The following is a 22175-nucleotide window of genomic DNA, read 5'->3' on the forward strand; positions in this document are numbered from 1 at the left end:
TTTATAAGGGTGGGGGAGGGGGGAGGGCAATAGTGATCGACAAATTCATATACCTTACTCACCAGTGTTGGACAAAAAGTATTTGTAATACAAAATATTAGTAATTAATAATTATTTGAATTACAAGCTTGTATATTTGATATTTTAAATCGAAAGGTTGCCAGTATTTTATATTTTGTAATTTAAATACTTTTTTTAATCTAGCATATTTTGGCTATTCATTGCTAGTACTAAAAATCTATAGTGTATATAACATAAAGCTATAGATTTTTAGAATTTAAACTTGCTTTAAAAAATTTTTGCAATCTAGCCCTTTTAATGTCCATTTTTACAAATGCGAAATAACTTTGATCTCTGTATTAGTGATTAGATTGTTTTTCAAATAATGCAAGTGTCTCCACGAGATTCGAGCTATTTGACGCTACAAGCGCTTTAAAGTATTCTTTGATTGGTCGATACGTAGAAATCTTTGTTCTGATTGGTTAATTAAGTGCTCCAAAGCATTTGTAGCATCAAGTAGAAACCATAGAACATTCGCAAACGCAGATACAGTTTCCACTCTCTATTAACCATGCGCAGTAAGCCCAGGTATTTCTTAACACGACGTGAGTTGACAGTTGTTGACAGTTTGATAAACTTGGAGCGAAGATTTTGGAGTACGACTGTAATCCACGATGAGTGACTATAAAATACCGATAATCGAACCGACTATAGACTACGCAAAGGTGTCAATGAGATTTTGATGTTAATCGTGCATGCACGTCGTCGTCGTTGGTCGAACTCGACGACGCCCCATGTTAAAATGCTCCACGATGATCGATGCGACGAGCAAACTTGAAATGATTTGTATTCTAGGTTCCGCCGATTAATCAAAAGCGAACGGTCTCCTTCATAAATCACTTTATCACTCACACCGTCACGTTTTTAAATAAATTTGCCCTGTCCTGCGAGGAGAGACTGTTTGATTTCGAAAATAAGTTGCAAAAATTAGAAGCATCATTAGAAATATTAGAATCAAGGGTATGTGTATTCTTGTAAGCGTATATAAAAAAACTATAAGAATAAATAATCTATTTACAATAAATTATCAAAAAATTATAACTAATGCTCTAAGAATACATCAAAACTGAAGGAAGAAGCCAGTGAGAGCGAATGCGAGTGACATTGCGTAAATTTTGGATATTTATTGTAAAATATTAGAGATTAGGCAAATTATAATTTGAATCTAATATCTTGATAGTTTTATTGTACTGAGAACATTATAAATTGCAGATGAAACGTTAGTGCAATCTTTGTAATTATAATAAATATCAAAAAAGGCTGAGTTTTGTTCAAAAAGAAAGTTTTTAAAGATGTGCAAATCTTTAAGCTTTTTTTGATGAAAGGGTTTTTGACTTTTATATGATATAAAAGTTTTTTAAATATTATTTTATGGGATTGTCAATATATGTATTTGAATTTCTTAGATTCAAATACATATATTGACAATCCCATAAAATAATATTTAAAAGACTTTTATATCATATGAAAAAATGTAATTCGAATTATTGAAATTTAAAGCTGAATCAAATTGATTTTTCATATTTAAAAGTTATACATCTCTAAAAAATTTCTATAAATATATTATATATTTCTTACTTAATTTTCAAAATGTTCTGAAATATTATAAACTTGTTATCATATCTATGATAACAAATTGATAATTCATGATATGATAATTCAAATCTATAAAAAATATTTTACTTTTTTTACTTCTTTGCTAAAATTGGCTCTTTTTTAAAGTCCTCATTTACACACTATTACTTGCATTGACTTCTCACTAGCTTGTTTATCAGACAAATCATCTTGTTTCTAGACTATACTTATCTTTTCACACATGTTTTGCTTTGCTTCTGCATAGTTATCTTCTATACCTGGTTTAGAACAAGAACATCAGAAAGAATCAAATAATGTTAATGAAACTAATATGAATAAATTGGAAGAGGTAGAAGTAAGTGGGATGGATGAGGCAGATGACAGTCAGATAAAGCCTAAAGATGAGGAGAAAGAAGTACAATCTGCAGCTAAAGATCCACGCTATGAGAAATATTTTAAAATGTTACACTTTGGTGTACCAAAACAAGCAGTTAAATTAAAAATGGAGCAGGAAGGATTGGATGCATCCATATTAGAGTAAGTTTGATATCTTTTTCTTTATATAAACCTATGATATTGATGTATTAATACAATTGATAACACATATTTACATTTAATATTAAATGGTAAGACTACCAATCGCAGCATTTAAATATTCATCTTAAAATTTTTAACTTAATTTTGCTACAATTTACTATGAAAAGTAATTATTACTGTGCATATGAAGTTTTAATTTATCTAGCACTACATGTGAGGCTAAAATATTCTAGTCCCTTTCTTTATTTTGTTAGCAATCCACAACAAATAGTTTCTATACCACAATTATCAGAAACCAATGAGAATCAAGCTGAATAAGTATCAAGGTAACTATTCTAGTGCTGTACGCGTCAATCACTTTAGAATTATTCAACATTTTTACATTATAAGATACAGAATAAAGACATGTACAAATTCCTATAGATTTATTTATTTATTAAATACAGAATGCAGAATGTAAGAAATTGAGTGGGTGGCTTAGAACTGAATCATTTGACCCTGAAAGGAGAAAAAATAGTTTGTTAATCAAAACTGATGCATGTTTTATTTCATATAAATATTTTCTAGATGTTCGTATTTACCTTTCTCTTCTTGTCACCTCCTAGTTCAAAATGTTTGCATCTTTTCAATGGAATTTGTTTCCTATACTTGCATTCCGTGCATTCCATCCTCAGTACAATTTTCTTTGTTGTTTTTGCCTAAGGTAATATAACGAAGCATATTTATATAAAAATTTGTTTATTACTAGTATTGTTATAAACTAAATTAATAGCATTACATAAATATTTTATTTAACATAGTCAAAGAATATTATGATAGCAGATAATAAATACACGCATGAATTTGCAAAATTAAAAGATATATTTATACTCATATTATTTTATATTCAATGAATAAAATTTATATAGTATCAAACTATCTCACGCACCTTCTTTCTGAAGATGGGCTTGGTCTGACCACCAAATCCTTGCTGCTTGCGGTCATAACGCCTTCTGCCCTGCGAGGCATGTCTCTCCTTACTTTTCTTATACTGCGTCACTTTGTGATTCTTGTGTACTTTGCATTTTTTGCAAAAAGTACGCCTCTGCTTCGGCACGTTAACCTATAAAGGAGACAGTTACGTAAAATTCTAATAAACAATCCGTTTGTTTTCTATTCCTGAACTCCCTGAATTAGTGTACACTTAAAATAAAATAGATAGAGGGTTTGAAAGTTAGCGAAAGCAAGAAGGAACGTTCCAGTGCAGTCTAGTGCAGGAATAGAAAACAAGCCTATTGCAACATTTTGTGCACTGAAGAAATAATCGATGAGATACGTCTGGTTTCTAAACAATTCACGAAACTCGATTAAATACACGCACCCTCGCATTGCATCGAATCAAAACATTTCATACTCATTAAGGTTATTAAAGGTTATGTTCCTCTCCACGTCAAATTATAGCACTGCAGTAACAAATATTTACAGGAAATTTCGATAAATGTAATTAGAATGCAATCGCGAATTTCATCAAATATCGTGCGACAACGATCCCCAAAATATTTACGGATAAAAACTCGTGAAAATCGAATTTATACCTACCATCTTGAACGCGTCAAGAAAAAGAAACGTCTGAGACCGGAAATCGAGGGCGCCTGTGGCTCCTGTAGAAACTGTGCAGCGCGCCTGCGCATGCGTTCTTTCCCGTTGCATTGCAACAAATTCAGAGAAACCTTGAGCATATTTTTTGCCCTTCCACATGCATAATTATTAATATAACGACCGATCGCCATGATATTTCTCGCATCTCGGTTGCATATAAGATCATTATGAAAGGAAACGCTCACGCGGTTTCGGTGGTCGGTGAGACCTCCGCGAAACCGCTATCGGATTTACGCCATTAACACAACTGACATCAAAATTGGTATATAAAACATCCAATCAATAAGTGCGATCTTATATTAAGCTACCCTTCATTATTCGCGTTACACCGGATATAAATAAACGAGCGACTTCGCACGGTGGATTCAGTCTAACGGTCCGCTTATCCACCTAATAATCTTGCGCGATGAATGAGCAACGTGCGTGCACAATTGGTCGACACGCAATGACTACGTGTACACATGCACTAAACAATAAATATATGTATGTATATACATATATACATATACGTACACATACAAAAATCTATACATATAGCGTATGTTTTTTAAAGGGGAAGGTCGAGATGTGTTTCTTTGTTTTCATTGTTTTCTCATACGTAACAAAAATGTAGTTTATTAATAGTAGTGAAACAACAGGATAATAATCTTTTCAATTAAAATAGACGCAATATGCTGTCGAACAAGCGTCGCGTTGCATAAAGGTCGACGAGCGTTTTGGAAAACTTTGTAAATTATAGCAGTATCAATATAATGCCTTTTCGCTTGAAGTCGGCTGCGTATATTCAAGATATATGTATAGAAAATCCGAAAAATAGTTAACTTCAAGCGATAGGCATTTTTTTATATATTTCGTATTTCGTCGCAGATGCATGCAATCCGCGTGCTTCGTTCTATCTATAGAATAATTCGCGCCGCACGCACTCGGCCGTGCGTCGCATCGACGCGAGGTACCCGCGAACGATGACGATGTGAATTTGCCGCGAGTCGAACGGTGGATCGTTCCCATTGCTCGATCGTCTCGCTCGGTCGTGCTCGGACGGAGGATATATCCATTATCGATTTTTCACGAATGCGAAATTGAAATCTACGTAGGTTTCGCAGCGCCAAGACTCATTTGAATCGAGCGACGTAGCCTCGAACCGGACGTCCAGCTCGGGCTACGAACTCTCGAACCCCTCGTCCTCCGCGAGTTTTAATTTTATTTACACCCGTGGCGGGCGCGTTAGACGCGAAAGCACTTCGGGAAGTCGCGAGACGTCGTGTGACGTTATAAAATCGTGACTTGTCCGCGGTAACACCGAAATACGGGCGATCGCAGGATCGGCCAATCAGGGATTTATCGGATTTCAAAGTCGCGCCATCTTCATTTTTGAACAAAGCCAGGCTGGATGTGCTGGAGGCGAGCCGGGATCTGGTAGTAGTTCGCTTTGCGCTATTCGCGCCACAGTCGTCGGCACACACTCCACACTCCTGTGACTGGTTCGGGCATCCCCCCCGGCCCACCGCTCTCCCCCCCGGCCCACCGCTCGTCCCTCATCACCAACGTCGCTCTCGCTCTTTTTCCCCCTCCTTTCGCGCTCTCACCCCCCTTCTCTCCCTCTCAGCCCCTCGGGTCTTCGCCTGACGACGACGCTGCTCTCTCGGGCATTTCGGCGGAAACCGACGTCGTGTGAGGACACGTATCCGTAGTCTCGTTCCGCGTATACGCCGAAACCGCCGCCGCCGCCGCCGCAGCCGCCGCCGCCGCCGCCGCCGCTGCTGCCGTCACCGTCCGCCGCCGCCGCCGCCGCCGCCGCCACCGCCGCCGCCAACGCCACCGCCGCTCTTTCGTACTTCACCGAGTTCAGTTCGAGTCGCGAAGCCGAGCTATTTGGATTATCGACGCGCACGCCGCTTGTTCGACTACACCAACCAACATGAGCACCAAGGAAAATAACGAGGTCGCCGTCGAGAAGGTGACGGAGAACGACAAGGCATCTGCGGACGCGAAATGCGACATCAAGGGAATCAAGAGGCCAGCCGAGGTGAGTAGTGCTGATCATATTCACGATCCTCTCTCTCTCGCGCGCGCACACACACACGGTTCAACGTTTATCCCGTGACGTTGGTCGCCACGGCGTTAGTCGCGCGTACGCGCCAACCGGCTAGAAATTATCGGTATGATGCGAATATGAGATGTGAGGCATGCACTCGTCGCCGGAGCACGCCACGCCGTCGACCACGGTTTCGCTCGCTCGGTCGGAAGATCGCATCGCATCGACGCGCTCCGAGATTGACGTCGCTGCTGCCGCCACCGCCGCCGCCGCCGTGCGACGGCGGCGGCGACCCGTGACCGCCACGACGGATTTTCCCGCCCGCTCGGCGTCTTCTACGCATCGCATCGTGGACCGCCGTGCCGCGCGAAGCGTGGCGAAACGTGCTCCATGATAGCCCGCGCCGCCGAGCGACGGCACGGCGTAGCGAGGAGAACGCCGCGCCGGCCGGCGTTTCATCGCCGGACTCCATATTTCCATGCGAGCGACTCCGAGCGTAGTCGAGCGCGCTCGATCGGACGCGCGGCGGCGTGCAGGGCACGTCTTTTTCGGCGCGTACTCGGTGCTCTTTCGTCGCAAGCGCGTAGAGCGCGCGAGGGACGCCATTGTGTATTTGTGAGGCCACCGCGAACGCGATGAGTATCTCTCTCTTTCTCTCTCTATCTGTCTCTCTCTCTCTTTTTCCGTCTCCGCTCGCCCGCTCGCTTGTTCTCGTCCGATGGCTGACGATGATGATAATGACGATGGCGATGACGACTCCTACCGGAATAAACTATAATTACCGCGTTCTGCGTTCGTAGCTGAAATTCGAGGCATCTCGCTGGAAGCCTACGCGTTCGCGCGCATGGGAAGGAAGAGACAGAAGAGACGAGAAAGAAAGATAGAGGGAAAGAGCGTTATTTAGCGGTTCGGAGTAGCGGAGCGAGAAATAGAAAGAGAGGGAAAAGATCGGAGTAACGGCGAGACTGTGCACGGCGCCATGTGCTCGTTTCCCGAGCGTGTCTTTCTTTTTCTCATCCGGCGAGAATTCGTCTCCTCGCGGCTTTTCTTCGTCTCCACGCGCCCTCTGCCTACGTACGCGCACGCTGCCGCCGCCGCCGCCGCCTCGTGTTTCTCGGCGTGCGTGTGCCGCGGCGAGCGCCATTTTTACGTGGTATGATGTCAGTGTCGCGATATCCTGGAAAAGCGGGTGTCCCGCGCATTTTTCCGATCGCCGCCGTGCTGCTGTTGGCCCGCCACCATTACCGTCGCAATACCCGCCGCTCGGTTTCCATCATGGCGGCTGAAACCAAGCCCGCGTTCATCACTCGTCCTTTCTCTCTCTCTCTCTCTCTCACACACTCTTTCTCCCTCTCCAACTCCCCTCTCCCGCACCGTCACGCTCCCACGCGTACGCGCTCTCTTTCTACCGTAATTGATCGATAATTCGCTATAAGAGGGTTAATCGCGCACGACGGTCGATCGATAGACGAGCGACGCATATCTACTCCAGGTCGACACGTTGCCCTGAAATTGTTTACCGATCCGCGCGCATAAATGCTACGCGACGAAGGCTTCCTTTTCTCTCGCTCCGTTTGTAGTTTGTACTCGGAGTATCTCCCTCCCTCCCTCCTTCTCTCTCTCTCCCTTCCCCGGTTTATCTATCTCGCTCCCACCTCTTACTCCGTTCTCGGCACCGCCGATGTACAACGGCGGCGGTGGCGACGGCGGCTCTCTCGCTCCGTCCTTCTCTTTCTATCTTTTCGTCGAAGGTACCCCACTTGCGCAGCTAGCGGCAACGCCGTGCATTATATACCCGGTGTGCTCTCCTACCTCCCTGTTCTTTTCGCGGCTGTGTGGCGGTCGCGCGCAGCGGCGCGTTACTATACGAACCTTCGAGAAAACATCGTTGCCGCGATTTTTCATCTTAAATCGCGGCACACACCGCCGCCCGTGTCGCGTCGTCGTCGTCGTCGTCGTCGTCGCCTGCCGCCGCCGCTGCTGTCGTCGTCCTCGTAGCGATAGGCCGTATTTTTAGCCGATAATTTACCATACGATTGTGTCTCCTCCGTGAAACGAGCGAAGGAACGGAATGAATACGGCGGAAATCGGAAAGAGTCCCTGCCGCGAGTTCTTCCTCCGTCGCGTTGATCGTCACGTGGAAAGGTCGGAGCGCCGCTTTACATATACGCTTACACGTTCACGCAGGTCGACGCGTCCTTATTACATCGCTCCTCCGCCTCTTGCTCCTCCTCCTCCTCCTCGTTCTCTTGAGTATCTATTAATTCGCTGGATCACGAGCACGCAAATGATCGAGGAAAGGGTAACGCGAGAAAAGACGGACAATTTCATCTCCTTGAGATATATATAAATACACACCCTTTTTGTACAAGAAGCGTCATTGATGCCTTTCCACTTGAAGTTAACTGCTTCCGATATTTGCTATAAGACATGTTGCATACACTGTAGAAAACTCAAAACGCTGCAACTTCAAGTGGCAAGGCATCAATGGCGTGTGGTGTACACTAGGTCAACAATGCCTTTTTGCTTGAAGTTAGCTGCTTTCCATATTCCGTACAGGATGCACGCATTATAGGAAATCCGGAAAACAACCAACTTTAAGCAGAAAGGCACTTTTGGTGCCTAGCGTGCATGCGCGTGTAAAAATCTAATATATATATAAAGCAAATAAAATTGTAAAAAGAATAAATTGACCCATAAGCCGGCGTTAGATCTTTTTTATGCTGTTTTCAACTTTATTGAGTCTGCGATTGTATTAATATTTTAGAAAATATGTATGTGTGTGTACACACACACACACACACACACACACACACACACATATATATATATATATACATATATATACATATGCGAGATTAGTATCGCTCCGGAACCGGCGAGCGGGAAAAAGGCGGGAAGCTCGAAGCCGAGGGAGAAGAGTTGAATGGGGAATCGCGTTTGTTGTATGTACGCTTGAAAGGAAATGTTCGCTCCGCTCTTTCGGCTTTCCAAAATTGCTGAAATTGCTCTCTCTCTTTTCCTGCCTTTATTTTTTGTCTCTTTCTCTCTCTCTCTCTCTCTCTCTCTCTTTCTCTCAGTACCGATACGACGTGAGTGACCGTAGTGTCCGGCGATCGAACGGTGGCGTTTGCCTATTGGGAGAAGGCGGGAAAAGGCGTCGCGTCGATCGGATAACGCAGTTATGGATCGATGTTCCGCCAGCCAGAAATAACTTATTGCATTTAATGGTTATCGTCGCGTCTTTCTCTTTCTCTCTCCTTCCCCTTTTCGTGGCGCTCGATTTTTCGCGCGTATATCTTTTTATCGGTTAATTATCTTAATTAAAACGGCTATACGCGTATTTCGAACGCCCGCCCGAAGACGCAATTAGTCCCCACAATTGTTGTTTTCAACGTCTTAGGATGATTGAAATCGTCCAGTTCTGACTTGCCCAGTGTGCACCGGAGAGTGTAGAGAAAGAACGCGCGCGTCATGTTGACTACTGACGAGACCGTCCCTCATTGCTCGTTCGAGTTTTCTCGAATGTCTTCGCCGGAATCTGGACGACGCTGGACAATAAAAAAGAATTTGGCGTTATGGCAATTCCGAGAAAAGCCGACTTGTTTAGCGTTTCGCATACTCGCGTAAACTACTGCCGATCGCTCGCTGATAATCTGCCGATGCGATTCACAGACGTCACGTGTTAATTACGTAACGGGCGTTCATCACGTCGATCGTCCGCTCGGAGAAATTTTATGAGGGACGTAGTCTACGCCGATAGGTTATGAGCGTTGGGTTATCTGCGAGACCTCGTGATTGGGAACGGATAGATAGAGGTAATCGTGCGGGGATAACAAGCGGCAGCAGCGGCGTCGTCGTTGTGCCGAGTCGAACCGAGCGGCCAACGGCGTGAACGTTGTCGCTGTCATTCAAGTCAAGACATAGTAGTACGCTCGGCGAGTCAACGAATGGGAGTAGTGGCGCGACGCGGCGAGCCGAGCCAAGCCACCGGCGAGTTCGAAGTAACGCGCGCGTTAGCTCTTCGATCGGGTTACCATTGTTTGCAGACGCCGCCGGTAACCGATCCTTCATTAGTATTTTATCGCAACAGGTCGACTCTGTATACATATACATATGGTGATACAATTACTCCAGATAGAGAAAGAGAAAAGAGAGGGAAGACGGAGAAAGGGAAAGGCATAACATTGATTGAGTTGAGGGGGTCTCGATCCTGCTCCGACACTTGCCGCCATGGGAGCCAAGTATACCGCCAGTTACTTCCGGTATTATTGTTACTCGATCGCCGCGATCGATTGCGCTTCTCGTCGCGATAGCGCGGGGAGTTTTCTCCCCTCCCCTCAGCCTGTGCCCGACGCCACGTGATATCCGTCTCGCGGAATGCCCGGCTCTCTTTAGTTTAGATTTATACTCTTATTCGAAGGCTTCGCGTTGCACGACACTTGGCACGCTGCTTCGGTATCTTCCTCCCTTATCTTCCCCTCCGGTTACTCCTCGTCTCGCTCGCTCGCTTGCGAATTGCACGCAGCGCGAACGTATCCCCCGCCATGGCGCGTGGCTCCGTCATCTGCCAATCACCGGCCGGCTTTCCCACCGCGCGTCGCCGATCCGCGCGTCTTCTATTGGCTGGCGTGAAACCCGCGCGCGCATCCGAAGCCGCTTTCTCATACCCGCCGATATACACGGCGCGTGTATGCTATTACGCCAGCCGGCAGTCGCTGTTACCACCACCACCACCACCACCGCCACCGCCACCACCACCACCACCACCGCCACCTTCACTTATACTACCACCACCATCATCACCGTCGCCGTCGTCACCACCACCACCACCACCACCACCACCACCACCACCACGCCACCTTCACTTATACTACCACCACCATCATCACCGTCGCCGTCGTCACCACCACCACCACCACCACCACTACCACCACCATCACCATCACCATCACCACCATCACCATCATCACCACTACTACCATCACCATCACCATCACCATCACCACCACCACCACCATCACCACTACCACCCTGCCGCCATCGTCATCACCATTACTATCAACTACTACTACTACTACTACCATGATCGGTCAGCAACGCCGTATGGTCACGAGTCCGGTGTTACCGACGCGGCCGGCTCTCTCGCAACCGTGCGAAACCGGAGCGACATCAGAATATGCCGAATGTCGGAAACCGTTCCGAGCGCGTCGGCCTCCGACACTTTCCGACACGTATCGGAGCATCGGAAGACGCGTCGCTCGGCTTATCGTCGTAACTATTCCGATTGTCATCGCGATAAATCGCTGATCCCGAATGACGATAAAGCGACTTGGGGATTTTCTCGTTGGCGACATATTTTCAGGTTGCCTTCGGAGCAAACTCCGGCTGCTGGCTGTCGTCGCTGCTTTCTCTCTTCGCCTCCCCTCAAAATCGATAAACTATGATGCTTATTGCGTTATGGCCGTTACGGGCCATCGGGACTGGATCAAGGGCATGGTACTACAACTCGGAGGACAGAGGGGTGGGGATGCTGGGGGAATTAACGTTGCGCGCGTGTGTAGGCGCTTATAGAGTTCGCGTTCCCCTTTTATCTATTTTATGTAAAGTACGATTCACTAGTCTTTCTCTTTCTCTCGCATATGCATACGTACATTCTTATACACACACATACATATGCGCGCGCACATACATACACCTTTAGCACGCGCCGCTTTGAAGTACGCGGAGGCGAAGTCACAGGACAGCTCCGCGCCAAGCTAAACGTTTATCGGCAAAGTGGTGATACTCTCTACTACCTGTTCTTCATGTTTTCGGCGCTGCCGGCTCGCTCGGTAGACGCGGTTCTCTCCGCCATTTCCCTTTTCCTGTCCTACCATATTTTAGCGGGTAGGGAAAGTCCCCTACCACCTCCCTTTCCGCGCCACCGTATTTCTTGGCGGGAAGGGACCATGTCCTCCTCGCCGGTACGCTTTCCTCCTATCTCTCTCTCTCTCTCTCTCTTGCTCTCTCTCTCGCTTTTGTTGTTGCCGCTGGCGCCGAATTTTCTTTCCTTCCTATCGTCCATTTGATGTTAAAAGAGGGGTAATACGTAGAACGAAACGATGTCGAATATGAAGCTATGCTTTCACAATCGAGATGTTCGGTAATCGGTAATGATTCACTTATTTCCTATCTGTTTATCATATCGAGTCTTAAATAAGCCGTTTTTTCCGTGTTATAGGAGAAAAATGAAGAAACAAAGAAACAGAAAAAAGAGGAGAACGGAGACGGAGAGGTAGAAGAAGAAGAGATTGAGGAAGAGATCGAAGAGGAGGAAGAAGTAGATGGTGATGGAGAGGAGGACGATGATGACGACGACATACCAGAGGGTGAAGAAGATTTAGAAGAAGGAGAGGGTAAATAAACGATTTGTCCGACTGTATCTCAAGTGGATCATTAAATGAAGAAACGTGTTCGCTCACCGAGACTTTGTCGCATTACAGATGAGGAAGATGACGACGCGGAAGGTGAGGTAGAAGGTGAGGTGGAAGACGATGAGGACGACGCATAATGAAAAAAGGGAAAACATTATGCAATTAAGAAGGGAGGCGTTAGGCACGTGAATACATCATGGTCGATTTTCGGCAAACTCAGCAAACTTACTCTCATATTGAGTGGTTGGTAATAATGTTGATATCCATCGTGCCCAATCCGTGTTATTGGATCCTCTCTATCTTCCGACCTACAAGTAAAAATTACCACCTCACCGGAATTGTGTTGGGCTGACGTACTCTACTTTGTCCTTGGCTCCTCGCAATTCTGGTCGTCTAGCCGTCACCAAATGCTATTAGGTAGTTTGAATGATAACTGTATATTCGTCCTGAGGATTCCATGAGTTGATCTTACTTGCTATCTAAATTCTTATTTCGATCGATCGATCGTTTCAATCGTTCGCGTGCACGATTCCCAAGACGAATCTATCGTTTTATCCGAATTACCTACATACTGGTATTTGCCGTCATTTGGCTTTTTTCGTCGTCGGGACAATTTTTTAACGAAAACTTATTTAAGATATAAAAAAAAACTATTATATTTAAATAGTGTAAAATGAAAAGTAATTTGAAGGTGATGATTTTTTTACATTTAAAATCAAATTTACGTTTGTAGTTCGACGAATGTCTCTCACCTTGTGCGTGTGATATATATTGAGTTTTTCTTCTCAAATCGAAATGTGTAATTGCAGTGTCTTCACAGGAGCGCGAGGCTTATTGAGCAGAATTAAGCGATTCATACGTAACATACGGCAAATGAATAAAGTAAATAGGCATGAATGGACATCTCTCGGCATTCAATGTATACTAAAATGTGAAAATCTTGAAAAAAAAATAGACTTAACGCCGCTTCGTGCTCCTGTTTGGTATAGAGACAGGAATTAAGATAAAATGCAACGCTCGCGTCAAGTAGTATGGATGAATAATATGTGACTTTAATATTGCATAATAATTATACATAGTATGTATAAAGTTATGGGATAAGAAACATTTTATTATTAACGATAATATTATGTAAACGTAATATAATGCGGAGAGGTTGTTACACTTTAGGCTTGGGCATAGATAAGGGAGAGCATCGAACAGTCAACTTATAAAGTGTAAGGGCCCCATCACCCTTCTCTATTCATTTCAACCAACTATATCATTTTTGTAGAAGATAAGAGTTCAATTATACACATAGATAAATCTATATATATATATTTATAACTCCAGAACTGCCGTACATGACGCGAAATTATAAAAGGAAAAAAAAGAATCCGAACTATATATTGTGACAATTATGTAATAAGTACTCTCCCTATATTTTTTGAATGTTCTCATTTTGAGTGTAATTCGAGCGTTTCAGTTACTTTTATCTATTACGATTTTATCTCGACTTTACTGTGGACTATTTTCGTAGCAATGATTCTTGGACTGTTGTAGAATGAGTTGGCGGGTTTTATTCATTCTTACACTCTCCTCACACGTATATAGTCCACGTTATTTCGATATCTTAATGACGATATGCACGTCACATTTGTCGATGGTGTCTATAAATTTTTATTAAATTATAATGACGTTGTTTTGCTGGTTCAACAACCGTAATAAAATATCGCTCTTTGTGCAAGAGTCGTCGAATCATTGCGATTGGCGTGTCCATGCCGCTACTTATTTTCGGGAGACTGTTAGATAAAGGGTGAAGAGACATTGCGGTTATACCATTGTACCATAGCAGCATAATAATTAAATAAAGGTAACGATAATTTGAATGCGAGAAGATGTCCCGTTTTAATGTACAAATATTTTCGAATGAGATAGTTAAATAAAACGCAGTTAGATCAGAGAAAATGAATTCGTTTTCGTAGTGATGAGTTTAATATCTCAAAAAAAGCTATGAGGAGACGAGCGGCACAAAGGCTGCTCTAAAAACCACACGGACTAAAAATCCCGCTGTATGGAAACCAGGAGATGGAGTTGGACCGTGTAAGCGTTGATACTTACGAAAGAAACGTCTCTTACCATCGGACGATTCGATGGTGCAAAAGAAAAGGAAATTCGAATACTCCTCATAACGTTGTATGTAACGCGTCCAACAAAGCTGATCGATGTCGATGTGTGGTACAGATCATACCATCTCCGGCAGTCTCTGTTAATCTACGGTTTTATACGCAATCTGCTGCTGTATTTACACGTGTTTGCTTCAAGATAGTAACTTGACGATGGCGAATTGGCAAAGGACTATCTTAAAGTACAGGTGCCTGAGCAAAATCAGTACTTTAGCGTTCATAGTATACTATACTATACATACTATAAGCATAGGTCCATTTAATTTTATTAAATACAACGCCAAGCCCCGTTGGCAACACACGCATTCTGAATAAAAAGAAAAGAAAAGGAAAAAGACTTGCGTTTTGTACTGTGTCAAGCCCGGCAGAGTACGGTACTCTTCTTCGCGCTCGAGTACTCGATGCGATTCGCAAAATTCACTTACTGGTGCTAACGGGTCTTACACTCAATCAGGCTGATCGCCCACACGTACCGTTACACCCCTACGTTTGTTAGGTAAGCATAAAAAGAAGTTTTAAGACATTAAATCCGGCAAATGACACGTGTGAGTGTGTCACACGATTTTGACGTAAACGAAAAATCCTAGGCTAAGAATTTGGTTTGTGTGTTCATAAGTCTTGTTCAAGCTACTTTTGTACAGGATACCATTTGCATCATCTCTCTCAACGTATAAGCAAGTAACCGACACACCACAGACTATATATTTCTGCCCATTCCATCAGAACTGAAACTTTCATTGTATTTTTAAGTAAATACATTTTGGAAAACAACAACGGATGGCTTTTTTATTCTTCACATGTGTGTGAAGCGAATTTTTTCTTCCCCGTTCGCGTGGATTACATATACTTGCATAATGTATTGTCGTATCCTTGCGAATACATTTGTGCAATTCAGGGACGCCGCCTGAGAAAGATTGTAAAGTAGTGATATTATACGACAGTTGTATGCCGTATATATATATATACATATATGTAAGCTACATTTTTACATTGAGATAATCCCAAGCGTTCACTGCCGACTTTTTCACGCTAAGTGTACGAGAGCGCTACTTATCGATCGATGTTATGTAAATACGCAGTCGTAACTGTAAATATGCACTTTTGTTGTATCTCTAAACAGGATATTAAATGCTTACAAAATGATCCGACATACAGTTGGATCGATGCGTGTATGTATCATTTTACTGTTTCTTCATTTTCCATTGCGTTTCATTTTTCACCCGATGTCTACAATGATATTTTTCATCAAAGAAAACTCGCGTATGACATACATATATATGTATAAAGCAATAAAATCCTGGAATTTATACGAGATTGTTAAAGCCAAACACCACTCTTTCTTTATATTTATAACAATTCTGTTTATTTACATTACAGGTATATAGTAAAATAATAAAGTATAGTTCTTAGATATAAGGTTACTTACATTTCCTGCACGTTATAATAATAAATTACCTGAGGTGATTGTAAAAATATATGTTTACATCGAAACAATGTCATCGCTATGTTACTTACTAATAAAAATTGTTCGGTTAGATTAGAGAATTGCACTTTTCCTCTTACATGTTACTTTTAAAGCTCCTGTAAAACATGTAAAATGAAGTATCTGGACGGAGAACGTTTACCGAAAATTTTTGAGTACGTTGACTCTTCAACATACTCTTCCGCCGTCTACGCTCTCTTTGAGTAAATGTTAATCCTAAATATGACAACGATATGTCAAATGTATAATTGTACAAATTGTCCGTGATTGTGATTTTGTAAAAATGTAACTGTGCACAAAGGATAAAAATGCAATAACAGTAAGCATAAAAAAAATGTGTATCTAATCTAATAATTTACAATATTGCCCGCGAGCTCTTACCCATTAAGACGAAATTTCCTCTGGTTACTGCGCGTAACTCTATTTGTCGCAAAGAATCGTATAATCTACGTATGAAAAACAAGTTATGAACTTTGATCACAGTCAGAGTATTACTTCACGCACAATCAATATTTCGTATCAAACCGCTTTTAATAACGTCTCGATCTGTAACGTCGGCAAACGAACGAACGCTTCGCACCAATGTTGGTTTCAGATCACCGACCGAACAATTTATCTTGGGTAGATAATGTTGATTACGTATAATTATCAGATAAATTGTATCACAAAAGCAACTAAATATTTATATAATATATTGTTTCAACTAATATTCGTCAATGAGTATGTAACAATTGTGTATTAATAATATTTAGTTAGAACAGAGTGTCTCTTCTTGTTCTTTGTCATAAATCTGTAAATTTCTCGAAATAATAAATTTAATTTAGGTGTAAACAAGATATAGATTAAGCAAGAAAATATACTTCTTATTGCGCTCTCTGTTTGTCCTTTTACAACATAATGTGCTTTTAGGTAATTTTTTTCTTTATAAGAAATAATTTAAATGATCTTTCTGGAGCAAGTGAAGAGAACACGTGTGTAAAACTGCATCTGAAACTCGAGTTTCTAAATTACAATTGTTTATGATCAATCTGGTAATGGTTAAAAAAACAACCATTTCTACCAACAAGACTCATTCGGATAAGATATGCTATAGCATCTCTTTCTTTCTCACGCACGCACGCACGCACGCACACACACACACACACACACACAGTATTTTTATATATTACATATATACTATATATATATATATATATATATATATATATATATATATCGCAAAATCATATCTTTTGATAACAAGTAGTTGTATCCTTAGATGTCGTTGTCTCGATTATTAGTTTTGAGTATCTTATTCAAAGCGGAAAGTTGTAGGTCTTGGTTTGACCAAGAAATACGCTCGTTTCTATCTTCATTATTTACTTCAGGCTAAAATCAAACAAAAAGAAAAAAATTTATTTAAAAATCGTAGATGAATGAAGAACATCATATTACGGGCATCACATTATCACTTTTGGTACCCTTTTTTAGAATTTTTTTTTAATAGGAAAAGTATATAAGCTATAAACTTGAAATCTGATACATTTATTCTTTGATATTTGAATGTTCTTCACAAACTTTTTCACTACATTAGGAAAGATATTTTTGGTAATTATTTGCAAATCTGTATGAGCGTATAAAAAAAAATACCAGCTTTGTTTCCACGATTTAAGATAAAAAAAATTATTTGAAGCAAAGATTAAAAGAAATTGTTAGTCTATAACAATTCTCGCTCGATTTATAAACAAATTAAAAACTTGATTTTTCCGTTTCTGTTTCGGAAACATTTTCTTACCGAAAAAAAATCGGAAAGTTCAAATTTTTATTTGATTGTAGGTTATAAGAGAAAGAAACGTATTGTAAATATCTTTTAAAATTTTACGTTAACTGTAATTAAAGAAAACTAGACAAATTATCATTTTGTTATTTAAATTAATTATTAAAAATGTTATTTCGAAAAAAATGCGTTTAAAATTTTGCACAAATAATTTATACATTAATAAAAACTTTTATATACCTCTTTAATTTACTTTCTCACTTATGGTTCAAATTATTAAAACATGTTAAAAAAATAATCGATTTTTTTGAAACCCAAACGTAAGAATACTCCCTTAAAATATGAAGTCGTGCGTAAGATACCTGTATAGCATCGGAAATGGATAATCCAGTTGACAAATTTGCGGAAAGATTTGCTCCAAAATCTGCGAGATCAGCGGAATTCCAGTCAAAATTGAATTGCTGACTATCCATGTCTAGCAGACATGCGGCTCCTGCGGTACCTAAAAGGTGTATACAATAGACCAATTGTTTAATATTTTCAATGTGCATTGTAAATGCACAAATTAAAATAACATTAGATCAGAATATAATTGAACAATTTATTATAATTGGAAGTTACCGATGTTATTTAACGGCTGTAAACCACCTTGATTTATTGGCGTAACTTTGTTTAACATCAGCAAGTTTGGTTCCGGCTGATGTAATTGCGATTGATCTGGTAACTGCGATTGATACGAGAATTGTTGAACGTCCGTTACCGACATATTTGATTGTTGCATTATTGGTTGAATGTTTGGTTGATACTGCTGTTGTATTAGAGATGGATTGTAGGTACTGTATTCCATAGGAGATGGTGTTCGTCTTGGTGATATTTGAGGCCTGAAAAGAATAAATGCATAAATACAAAGAGATACTTGAACATACAACTCTTGTTGTTTATGTTTTTATTTGGTTCTATCTATTCTAATCTCCAAAAATGAGCAGTTAAAAAATTAAAAGTTAAATAATAAAATTAAATAATTAATAATTTTTAACTTAGTTACTTTTTAACTTAAACTAGTTATCTTTAAAACTTTAACTTTTATTAACTTTTTTCCTAATTTAAAAGTTTACCTATATAAAAAAAATTCCTTGTTATTTCATATAAAAAATAAAATATTAAATTTATTTGATGTGATATACGTTGTAATTGTTTTGTTATTCAGTGTAATTTAATTTTAAAAAATTAGTTTAATTTTATATAAATAATGCTTTTCAAAATTAACTTTTAAGTTTTTTTTTTCAATTTTTAATGTAATTTTATAAGCTATTAGCTTCCATTTAATTCAGTTAAAAAAAAATTAACTTACTCAACCTTACTAATTTTTTATTCTTGATTGTTAATTTACCTTAAGGTTTGTATACTGCTTTGTGCTTGCGGAGACGATCGCATAGGTTGTAAATTGAAACCGCCTGTATTTGCGACTAGACCACCGCCGAATGGCGATATCCGCTCGGATGGCTCAGCTTTGACGATATTGAAACTAATTGCTTGATTTCCAGCATCTACAATGTTACACAGCAGCATGTATGCGATGAATGTTTTTCATTACTTATGAAAAGATGATTAATCCCCTCAAGGCAATTAAGATGATTTTAATTTACATTCATGCATAATGTTACGATGACATGCATGATATTACTATTAGTAATAATAAGCATAAAAGATATAAGAAAACATATAAGAAACTTCTCTATGAAGAAGCATGATTTTTTGCGTAGGTGTAGGTTTATACATGCAACTTTATATATTTTCACTCTTCAAACTTTTTGAGTTAAACTCTAAAAATCATTCTTCCTACACTAAACAATCACACGTCGTCTTTTTGCTTTAATAAACCACTAGCTAAAATCGTTTACACACTATACTAACGTCATTACGTCGTACCTGAATCTGCGACATGTATCAGTGAACTTTTATCTGAAATTGTGTGGGAGCAGAGAATAAACAGACACTTTTTTTGCATCACCAAGTGATCATACATATATGTATATATAGATGTATTACATCATTAATTCGTACAGTATGTAAATATATTGATCTGTTCGCAAAAGAAGCAGTTTATAAAAATTATATTACCATAGAAATATTGCACATTATTTGATTGTACTATGCTACAATTGCCGCATGTATATACATACACGCACAGCTGACTTTCAAAAGGTATAATAATTATTGTACAAGAGCAGCGCACTCGCACTATACAAAGTTTGAGCTATGAAAATTTTCACTTATATAAGTACCTATTGTCACGAATAATGATTCCACATAATCATTACGGCAAATTCCCCTTTATAAGATTTAAAGATCTGCGCGTACACTTGCTGCTCGGAATCGATTATCCCGTGTAAAAATATTCGTAAATAGAAAAATACAATATTATCATATCTCAAAATATACAAGCTCACTGCTCCCCAATCCTTCAAATTCAAGCTCCAAAGTCCTATGTAAAATACATCTTTAAATACATCTTTAAAAAAGTATAAAACAAGACTCTTTTTTACTTGCCTACATGTGAATATATGTATAGTGGTTTTTAGATATAATGAAACTTTATTTGATAAACTTCCCTTTTCACTATGAAAATTCGTTAACAATTTTCAGTTTATAAACAATTTTTGTTAAAGATGTATTACACCCATTTCTACAAAGATATTAATATTTATTCTTTAAATAAATTATATACATTTAAAAAGTGACATTTATAATATTCTAATTTTATTAAACAATACATGGTATAGTTTATTAAGCTTTTTATTATTATGATACTAAAGTTTAAAAAATAATGATAAAAATCTTGATTTTTTTATCAAATTCTTTAAATACTTTAAGATGATTTATGCGAAGTTTTATTGATATTCTAAGCTTAGTTATTCTTAAATAAATAAATTTTGTTTATTTATAGAATAACTAATCTTAGAATATCAATAAAACTTTATATAAATTATCTTAAATACTTAAAGTAGTTACATTAAAAAATTTTTACTTTTGTCATTATTTCTTAATCACACATTTCCATTAGAACACAGTTTTATTTCTTATGTTTCTTATTAAAATAATTTTTATCCAAATAGTTTACCCAATAATTTTTTTATTCTTTTGAAAATAAATGTAATACATTATATCGTTAAAAATGAACAATGTCGATGAAACAAAATCATATACGCACGAAAAATATTCTACGTATGTAATATTTCTGAAATGTTATATCGTATTTTCAAAGTGCAAAGGGATTGGATTAATTAGATGGTTAGTACATGATGAGACATAAGAACAATCGAATGTTGACCGTTTACAAAACTATACAATCGTTCGTACAAATACTGTATAATTATTTCTAACTTCGTATGTCAGTGTTCCAGTATCCCAGTGTTAGAAATTTCTTCAACAAATTTATCATGTTTATCGTAACAATTAACAAATGTATCAAATAGGCCTGCTAAAATGTACAAAAACTTCATAAATTTCATTGTAAAAGGCCTCTTGTTTAATATGCATATAAGCGTATACTTCATTTCTGCACAAAGAGTAGAAAACATCAATGGCAAAATTGATTACAGCATACAGAAACGAGAAACTGAAGGCTTGTGAGTGAAAATAAATAATTACACTCACTCCTTTAACGAGAAACGTGATGTAAGGATAAATAGCATGATTTTACATCCTAGATGAGATTTAGACTCCCGATGATAATACAACATAATATCAACGATATTGCCCACCGTAATCCCAAGCTGTAGAATTATGAAGAATTCTGCAAAAGTATACTCACGCTTCTCAGTTTCTGCTACATGTTTGAAAAGTATGGAGCTTGAGCTGTTATTAAGCTTTTGCCTCTTTCGCCTTAACGAATCGGCATCATCTATAAATCATTGTACATTATGAGTATAACGACTTTTCAAAAGATACAAACCGAGTAACGAGCAAAAGTTTGGGTGTAGTAATAAATATTTTTATTCTACTGAAGATATTTGATGACAAACCGTTACCGTCCCGACTTATTAATAATAATAAGTTTTCTTCAACTGTCATAGGATTCTAAGACGACCATTTGTCAAACAGCCAGGAATATAAATCTTGTTTATAGTCGAAGCTCACAAAGTATAAAATCTTCAAAATTAGTTGTGAACTATTCTTCGTAGGCTAGCTCCGACTACTTACTTGTGAAATAATGCATTAGATTGATTAGATAATCGAGTATTATCGAATGACAACTGACTTAGCAAGACGAAACACTCTGCCAAATATATTATTTATTAGAATAAAAATATTCATTATTACACTCAAATTTTTGCTCGTTACTCGGTCTGTATTATTTGAAAAGTTGTTTTACACATACAAGCTGGACACTCTTATTATTATATTATAAATATAATTTTCATACATCTCGTGTTAACATCGTGTACAATTGCTATGAACGAAGAAGGCCTCGGTTATTTGAACCTCACGGAATTTCTCAGTGTACAAT

At 39.3% G+C, this 22175-nt stretch overlaps 4 protein-coding genes across 4 annotated transcripts; 2 read left to right on the forward strand and 2 right to left on the reverse strand.

The window, feature by feature from the left end:
• Nucleotides 1–517: 517 nt before the first annotated feature.
• LOC105194288 (WASH complex subunit 3) lies at nt 518–2592 on the forward strand. The gene is made up of 4 exons (XM_026131801.2): nt 518–725; nt 856–1020; nt 1901–2172; nt 2427–2592. Exons 1-4 carry the CDS (start codon nt 675–677, stop codon nt 2488–2490), a joined length of 552 nt encoding a protein of 183 aa, XP_025987586.1. The 5' UTR covers nt 518–674; the 3' UTR covers nt 2491–2592.
• Nucleotides 2581–3987, reverse strand: LOC105194287 (60S ribosomal protein L44). The gene is made up of 4 exons (XM_011159139.3): nt 3751–3987; nt 3101–3274; nt 2754–2870; nt 2581–2670 (listed from the first exon to the last, which is right to left on the reverse strand). Exons 1-4 carry the CDS (start codon nt 3907–3909, stop codon nt 2650–2652), a joined length of 471 nt encoding a protein of 156 aa, XP_011157441.1. The 5' UTR covers nt 3910–3987; the 3' UTR covers nt 2581–2649.
• A 1361-nt stretch (nt 3988–5348) lies between these two features.
• Nucleotides 5349–15200, forward strand: LOC105205805 (glutamic acid-rich protein). The gene is made up of 3 exons (XM_011175323.3): nt 5349–5836; nt 12069–12243; nt 12331–15200. The coding sequence occupies exons 1-3, from the start codon at nt 5729–5731 to the stop codon at nt 12396–12398; spliced, it is 351 nt and encodes a 116-aa protein (XP_011173625.1). The 5' UTR covers nt 5349–5728; the 3' UTR covers nt 12399–15200.
• On the reverse strand, nt 14828–22132 carry LOC120357851. The gene is made up of 6 exons (XM_039449608.1): nt 22092–22132; nt 21480–21569; nt 19056–19212; nt 18287–18546; nt 18028–18167; nt 14828–17277 (listed from the first exon to the last, which is right to left on the reverse strand). Exons 3-6 carry the CDS (start codon nt 19097–19099, stop codon nt 17164–17166), a joined length of 558 nt encoding a protein of 185 aa, XP_039305542.1. The 5' UTR covers nt 19100–19212; nt 21480–21569; nt 22092–22132; the 3' UTR covers nt 14828–17163.
• Between the last annotated feature and the right edge of the window lie 43 nt (nt 22133–22175).

The sequence above is a fragment of the Solenopsis invicta genome, chromosome 5 (assembly GCF_016802725.1).
Source record: "Solenopsis invicta isolate M01_SB chromosome 5, UNIL_Sinv_3.0, whole genome shotgun sequence".
NCBI classification, from domain to species: Eukaryota; Metazoa; Arthropoda; class Insecta; order Hymenoptera; family Formicidae; genus Solenopsis; species Solenopsis invicta.

What these genes read in the sequence shown, in the direction of transcription:
- LOC105205805 (XM_011175323.3), top strand. Translation starts at nt 5,729, where the DNA reads ATGAGCACCAAGGAAAATAACGAGGTCGCCGTCGAGAAGGTGACGGAG. An exon ending in GAATCAAGAGGCCAGCCGAG is followed by an intron (nt 5,837 to 12,068) that starts GTGAGTAGTGCT and finishes TCCGTGTTATAG; the next exon opens with GAGAAAAATGAAGAAACAAA. An exon ending in AGATTTAGAAGAAGGAGAGG is followed by an intron (nt 12,244 to 12,330) that starts GTAAATAAACGA and finishes GTCGCATTACAG; the next exon opens with ATGAGGAAGATGACGACGCG.
- LOC105194288 (XM_026131801.2), top strand. Translation starts at nt 675, where the DNA reads ATGAGTGACTATAAAATACCGATAATCGAACCGACTATAGACTACGCA. An exon ending in CGACTATAGACTACGCAAAG is followed by an intron (nt 726 to 855) that starts GTGTCAATGAGA and finishes TTTGTATTCTAG; the next exon opens with GTTCCGCCGATTAATCAAAA. An exon ending in TTGGATGCATCCATATTAGA is followed by an intron (nt 2,173 to 2,426) that starts GTAAGTTTGATA and finishes TTATTTTGTTAG; the next exon opens with CAATCCACAACAAATAGTTT.
- LOC120357851 (XM_039449608.1), bottom strand. Translation starts at nt 19,099, where the DNA reads ATGCGATCGTCTCCGCAAGCACAAAGCAGTATACAAACCTTAAG. An exon ending in AGCAGTATACAAACCTTAAG is followed by an intron (nt 18,547 to 19,055) that starts GTAAATTAACAA and finishes TATTCTTTTCAG; the next exon opens with GCCTCAAATATCACCAAGAC. An exon ending in CCATTTCCGATGCTATACAG is followed by an intron (nt 17,278 to 18,027) that starts GTATCTTACGCA and finishes GTTTGATTTTAG; the next exon opens with CCTGAAGTAAATAATGAAGA.
- LOC105194287 (XM_011159139.3), bottom strand. Translation starts at nt 3,909, where the DNA reads ATGTGGAAGGGCAAAAAATATGCTCAAGGTTTCTCTGAATTTGTTGCA. An exon ending in TTCTTGACGCGTTCAAGATG is followed by an intron (nt 3,275 to 3,750) that starts GTAGGTATAAAT and finishes TCTCCTTTATAG; the next exon opens with GTTAACGTGCCGAAGCAGAG. An exon ending in GAGGTGACAAGAAGAGAAAG is followed by an intron (nt 2,671 to 2,753) that starts GTAAATACGAAC and finishes TTCTCCTTTCAG; the next exon opens with GGTCAAATGATTCAGTTCTA.